This window comes from Helianthus annuus, chromosome 11 (assembly GCF_002127325.2).
Source record: "Helianthus annuus cultivar XRQ/B chromosome 11, HanXRQr2.0-SUNRISE, whole genome shotgun sequence".
NCBI lineage: Eukaryota > Viridiplantae > Streptophyta > Magnoliopsida > Asterales > Asteraceae > Helianthus > Helianthus annuus.
The window spans coordinates 151,327,069-151,332,959 of NC_035443.2; the positions used below are offsets into that span (position 1 = coordinate 151,327,069).

Below are 5,891 nucleotides of genomic sequence, written 5' to 3' on the forward strand. Positions count from 1 at the left end.
GTTGATAATAGTATGAATCATTTTCAAAATATGAAAATGCGTACAGAGCAACTATCAAATGAAATTTTTGAGTAAATTACAAGTTTTATCCTTTATGTTTACATCAAATTGCAGGCGCACTCCTTTTGGCCAAATGTTTACAGCAGGTGTCCTTAACCTTCCAAATCTTGCACGTTTTGTCCTTTAGGCCAAACCTGGTTAGAAATTCAGTTAATTCTTATCATGTGCAATGCACATGAGGGTAGAATGGTCTTTTTCCCTCTCAACACTTTCTATTCCCCCATTTATAACCTTCACCAACCCTCAATATCTCTTCAATCCATCTTTACAGTTCCTTCTGAATCTTGATCCAGTAGGCACGAGTCCTTCATGCATTCAATTGAAGCAAGCCCATAATTAAAATCTTCCTCTACAGTTAGGTTCTCTAATAGCATATTGTATATTTGTAATATATTATCTCCATTATTGTAGGAGATTTAGTTAGATCATTCTTGTATTATTTATACCCTTTGTGTTAATGAAAAGGATCAAGTTGAATCACATTCTTACATGGTATCATACCTAAACGATCCTCTCTTCTAAACCCTATTTTCACCACCGCCGCTGCCTCTCTTCTCCGGCCGCCGGCTCTCTTCCTTGGTCCCTCTTTATCTTCTCCTCTCATGGAACCCAAACTACATCCCGCTCTCACCGTCTCCAACATTAAAACTCACGTTCCAATTATCCTGGAAAAAGATTCAACCCATTACACAACTTGGAAGACCCTCTTCAAAGTCCATTGTCAGATATATGAGGTTCTTGATCACCTTGCTGCTAAGCCGGATGTCGCCTCTTCTTCTACTACAACTGACTCTGCCGACTCGGCTAAAGACAAGGGAGCCGCTGCTATTGCTGAGACCCTTTGGAAGCAACTGGACGCCGTTGTGCTCCAGTGGATCTATGCCACCATCTCTACGCCGCTACTGCACACCATCCTTCAACCGGGTCAGACTGCTCATGAAGCCTGGCTTGCTGTTGAAAGCGAGTTCAATGACAATAAAAACACGCGGACTATATTTCTTGGTCAGGAATTCGCCAACTTATGTCTTGAGAATTTTTCCTCCATGGCGGAATACTGTCAATACGCCAAACACATCTGGCTGACCAACATCAAAGTTCTGGCTCTCCGGTTGATGACCGGATGTTAGTCATCAAAATCCTCACCGGCTTGACTGACCAGTATGACAGCATCTCTACCGTCCTGCCAAACCGGGATCCGCTACCCGATATTAATGAAGTTCGTTCTAGGCTCAACATGGAAGAACAGAAGAAAAAGCGTCAACTTACTCACGGTGCTCAGTCCGCCGCCACGGCTCTCGCTGCCACCGCCTCTACCCCGCCGTCATCCAACACCCAGCCTACCTTCTATTCTTCGGACCGCGGCCGTGGGAGTCGCTCACGAGTAGGTCGCGGACGTGGCCGTGGCCGCAACTACTCCGGCCGAGGTAACAACAACAACAACCGCTACCAACCTCAGCCCACTCCATCGCATCCTTACATCGTGTTCCCTAGCAACTGGACCGCTACTCAATGGGCCGGCCTGCTCAATCAGTCAAACTCGGCCCAACCCCCTTGCCCGTACCCTTCAAAGCCGGCCACATCTTCTTCACAAGGCATCTTGGGCCTGTGACCCGATCAGGCCCATCACACAACTTATTCGCCCACCGACATCGAGCAGGCGCTTTACTCACTGGCACTTAATCAATCGGACCCGGGGGTGATGGATACTGGAGCTACGTCTCACTCCGCCAATGAGCAAGGTATATACTCCCCGTCTACTTTTAATACTTGCACTAATAAAAATATAATTGTTGGTAATGGCATGACAATCCCTGTTTTGGCTCAAGGCAACCAGGTCCTCCCACCCCCCTATCCACCACTTAAACTTAATAATGTCCTGTTTGCCCCGAACCTAATCAAAAATCTTATTTCTGTGCGTCGCCTTACCACCGATAACCTTGTTTCTGTTGAATTTGACCCATTTGGTTTTCTTGTGAAGGATCTCAAAACACGGGCTCCTATCCTACGATGCAATAGCACGGGCGATCTTTATCCACTGACTGAACCACTTCCTCTTCCACTTCAACCTACCCAACCATCTGCTTTTGTTGCTGTTTCTCAAGATCGCTGGCATCAACGTTCGGGTCATCCTGGCAAAAACTTATTACAGTCTTTAAAACTTTCTTCTTTTGTTGATTTTGGGAAATTTAATAAAACTCCTTGTCAATCTTGCGTGTTTCGTAAAAGTGTTAAATTGCCATTTTATGATTCTGTCAATCATACTCGTTCAGCTTTTGATATTATACACAGCGACTTATGGACATCACTCGTACTTAGTACCGGTGGTCACAAATATTATATCCTGTTTTTAGATGATTTCACAATTTTTTTGTGGACTTATCCCATATCAAACAAATCTCAAGTTTTTAATGCATTCACTACATTCCATAATCTTATTCACACTCAATTTGAACGTAAAATCAAGCAATTTTAGTGTGATAATGGCAAAGAATATGCAAATCAAAATTTTAATAACTTTTGTAATCATAACGGAATGCAATTTCGCTTCTCTTGCCCCTATACCTCCTCTCAAAACGGTAAGGCGGAACGCAAAATCCGCACTATCAATAACATGATCCGCACCCTTCTTGCTCAAGCCTCCTTACCCTCCAACATGTGGCATCATGCTTTAGAAACTGCCACATTTCTTCTTAACATTTTACCAAGCAAACTACATCAATTTAAATCCCCTACCACCTTGCTTTACAATTGCATTCCTGAATATGATCATCTTAGGGTTTTCGGGTGTCTTTGTTACCCGCTAACTCCTTCCACCACAATCCACAAACTTAACCATCGGTCCAACCCTTGCGTTTTTCTTGGGTATCCGCAGAACCATCGCAGTTATAAGTGTCTCGATCTTACCTCCCATCAATTAATTATTTCGCGACATGTTCACTTTGAGGAATCCATCTTTCCTTATACCATACAATCACCCACCAAACCCCCTTCTTACGAATTTCTGAACCCGACCATTAACCCACTCGTTTGGGACTACCTACAACAAGCCCAACCTTCTCAACCCAACACTCAACCCACCCCCACTCCTAATAATTCACCTCCCCCACACAGCCCTGGCCCGCTTGTTATGGCCCAATGCCCAAGTCCACTCTCTCCTGTTCTCGGCCCACACCAAGATCCACCCTATCCTGTTCTCGGCCCACACCACGGTCCGTTCACCCCTGCCCAATCCACTTCCTCCACGGCCCCACCCACCTCAGCCCAAACAGCCCACACCGCTGACCCAGCCACCGTCGGCCTAGCACCATCACACCCCTCCCAGCCCACTGTTCCGTTGCCCATGTCCAAACCCCGTGCCCTCGGCCCCAAATACCTCCACCCGTACCATCCACACTCGTTCTATGAGTGGTATCGTTAAACCCAAGCAAATTTTTAATCTTAACATGTCCACCGTCGTTCCAATTCCGAAAACTCCACAGGTTGCCTTGTCCTCTCTAGAGTGGTTTAATGCCATGACCAACGAATTTAGTGCACTTATTAAAAACAAGACCTGGGAGCTTGTACCTAGGACGCCTGACATGAACATTATACGTAGCTTGTGGTTATTCAAACATAAATTCAGGTCGGACGGGAGTTTGGAACGTTATAAGGCAAGGTTGGTTTGTCATGGTCGTAAGCAGCAAACAAGTATAAACTGTGGTGAGACGTTTAGTCCGGTAGTTAAGCCGTCCACTATTCGGCTAGTTTTTTCTCTTGCGTTATCCAAGTCACGGCTGATTCACCAGTTGGATGTCACTAACGCCTTCTTACATTGCAATTTGGAGGAAACAGTTTATATGCATCAGCCCATTGGTTTTCAACATCCGGACTTCCCAAATCATGTATGTCTTCTTAGGAAGTCGGTATACGGTCTCAAACAGGCTCCGCGTGCCTGGTACCAGCTGTTTACAGATTTTGTCACCTTACAGGGTTTTCGTCAAAGCAAGTCAGACAACTCTTTGTTTATTTATCATCACGGTGCTGACATTGCCTATCTCCTTATTTATGTTGATGATATTATACTCACAACATCAACTGAGGCTCTTCATACTGTTACACATCCTCTCAGGTGAATTTGCAATGAAAGACTTGGGGCCGCTTTCGTATTTCTTGGGCATACAGGTGACAAGGACCGGTGATCATATGTTTTTATCTCAGCAGGCGTATGTTAATGACGTCATTCATCGGGCAGTTATGGACTCCTGCAAGTCAGTTGCCACACCGGTTGACACACAGTCAAAATTATCCGCTTCCTCCGGGCCTTTATATGAAGATCCGACCACCTATCGTAGCCTTGCCGGTGCTCTTCAATATCTCACTTTTACCCGCCCGGACATCTCTTATGCAGTTCAACAGATATGCATGCATATGCATGCTCCTACGCTTGATCACTGGAATGCTTTAAAGCGCATTATACGATATGTTCAAGGTACGACTCCCTTTGGTCTTCATTTAGGGCCCGTACCTACTTCCCGGTTGGTGGCTTATACTGATGCGGATTGGGCTGGATGCCCCGACACTCGTAGGTCTACGTCGGGTTATTGCGTATACTTGGGTGACAATCTCATTTCCTGGTCTTCTAAGCGTCAACCAACTATTTCGCGCTCCAGTGCAGAAGCAGAATATCGAGGGGTTGCCAATGTGGTTGCGGATATTTGTTGGTTGCGTAATCTCCTTCTTGAGCTGCATCATCCTCTTTCTACGGCCACCTTGGTCTACTGTGATAATGTCAGTGCTGTTTATCTTTCCGGCAACCCCGTTCAGCATCAACGGACTAAACATATTGAGCTCGACATTCACTTTGTTCGTGAACAGGTGCAACGTGGCCGTATTCGCGTTTTGCATGTACCGTCTTGTCATCAGATTGCTGACATCTTCACGAAGGGTCTTCCGCGAGTATTGTTTGATGATTTTCGTACCAGTCTCAACATCGAACCTCCCGACGTTTCAACTGCGGGGGTGTAATAGCATATTGTATATTTGTAATATATTATCTCCATTATTGTAGGAGATTTAGTTAGATCATTCTTGTATTATTTATACCCTTTGTGTTAATGAAAAGGATCAAGTTGAATGACATTCTTACATTCTCAATGATTAAACCCTCAGACACCCAACACTGGATTAGTTCACCAACATCGATTGAACAACTTGTTGGATATAAAGAACAAAACAAAAAGCATTGCTTTAGAATCTTGCTTGGTAAGGAATGATAACTAGTCGCTAGAGTCCCAAATATCTCTTTTATAATGTTCTTGAACAAGGGGGTGAACAGCAGTACCTAACATATATGTTTTGCCACAATTCTATATATGGTCTGTTCCTCGGTGAGTTTCCAAGAGTCTTGATTGCTAATGGCAGCCCCCTGAAAGCTGTAAAAATTTTCTTTGCTCGCGATTCTATTCCATTTAAATCAAATACAGGTCCTGCACTATGAACGAAAAGGTTCCAAGCATCTTCTTCACTCATGAGTTTTAACTGTAAAAAAAACATCAACCTCCATGTGCCTACACACATCACGAGATCGTGTGGTGAATTGATCACAGAGATGAATTGAAGAGATGGTGTGCTGTAACCTTAATTTGATGACAGATAATTGAAGAGATGAATTGAGGGTTGGTGAGGGTTATAAATAGGGAATAGAAAGGGTTGAGAGGGAAAAAGACTTTTTTTACCCTCATGTGCATTGCACATGACAAGAATTAACTGAGATTTCTAACCAGGTTTGGCCTAAAGGACAAAACGTGCAAGATTTTGAAAGGTTAAGGACACCGCCTGTAAACTTTTGGCCA

The 5,891-nt window shown here is 44.3% G+C and overlaps 2 protein-coding genes across 2 annotated transcripts; both read left to right on the forward strand.

Moving 5' to 3' along the window:
- Positions 1–662: 662 nt before the first annotated feature.
- Positions 663–1,187, forward strand: LOC110888943. Its single transcript, XM_022136437.1, has one exon. The coding sequence runs from the start codon at positions 663–665 to the stop codon at positions 1,185–1,187; it is 525 nt and encodes a 174-aa protein (XP_021992129.1).
- A 107-nt stretch (positions 1,188–1,294) lies between these two features.
- On the forward strand, positions 1,295–5,064 carry LOC110888944 (uncharacterized mitochondrial protein AtMg00810-like). The gene is made up of 2 exons (XM_022136438.2): positions 1,295–1,484; positions 4,169–5,064. The coding sequence occupies exons 1-2, from the start codon at positions 1,295–1,297 to the stop codon at positions 5,062–5,064; spliced, it is 1,086 nt and encodes a 361-aa protein (XP_021992130.2).
- The last annotated feature ends 827 nt before the right edge of the window (positions 5,065–5,891 follow it).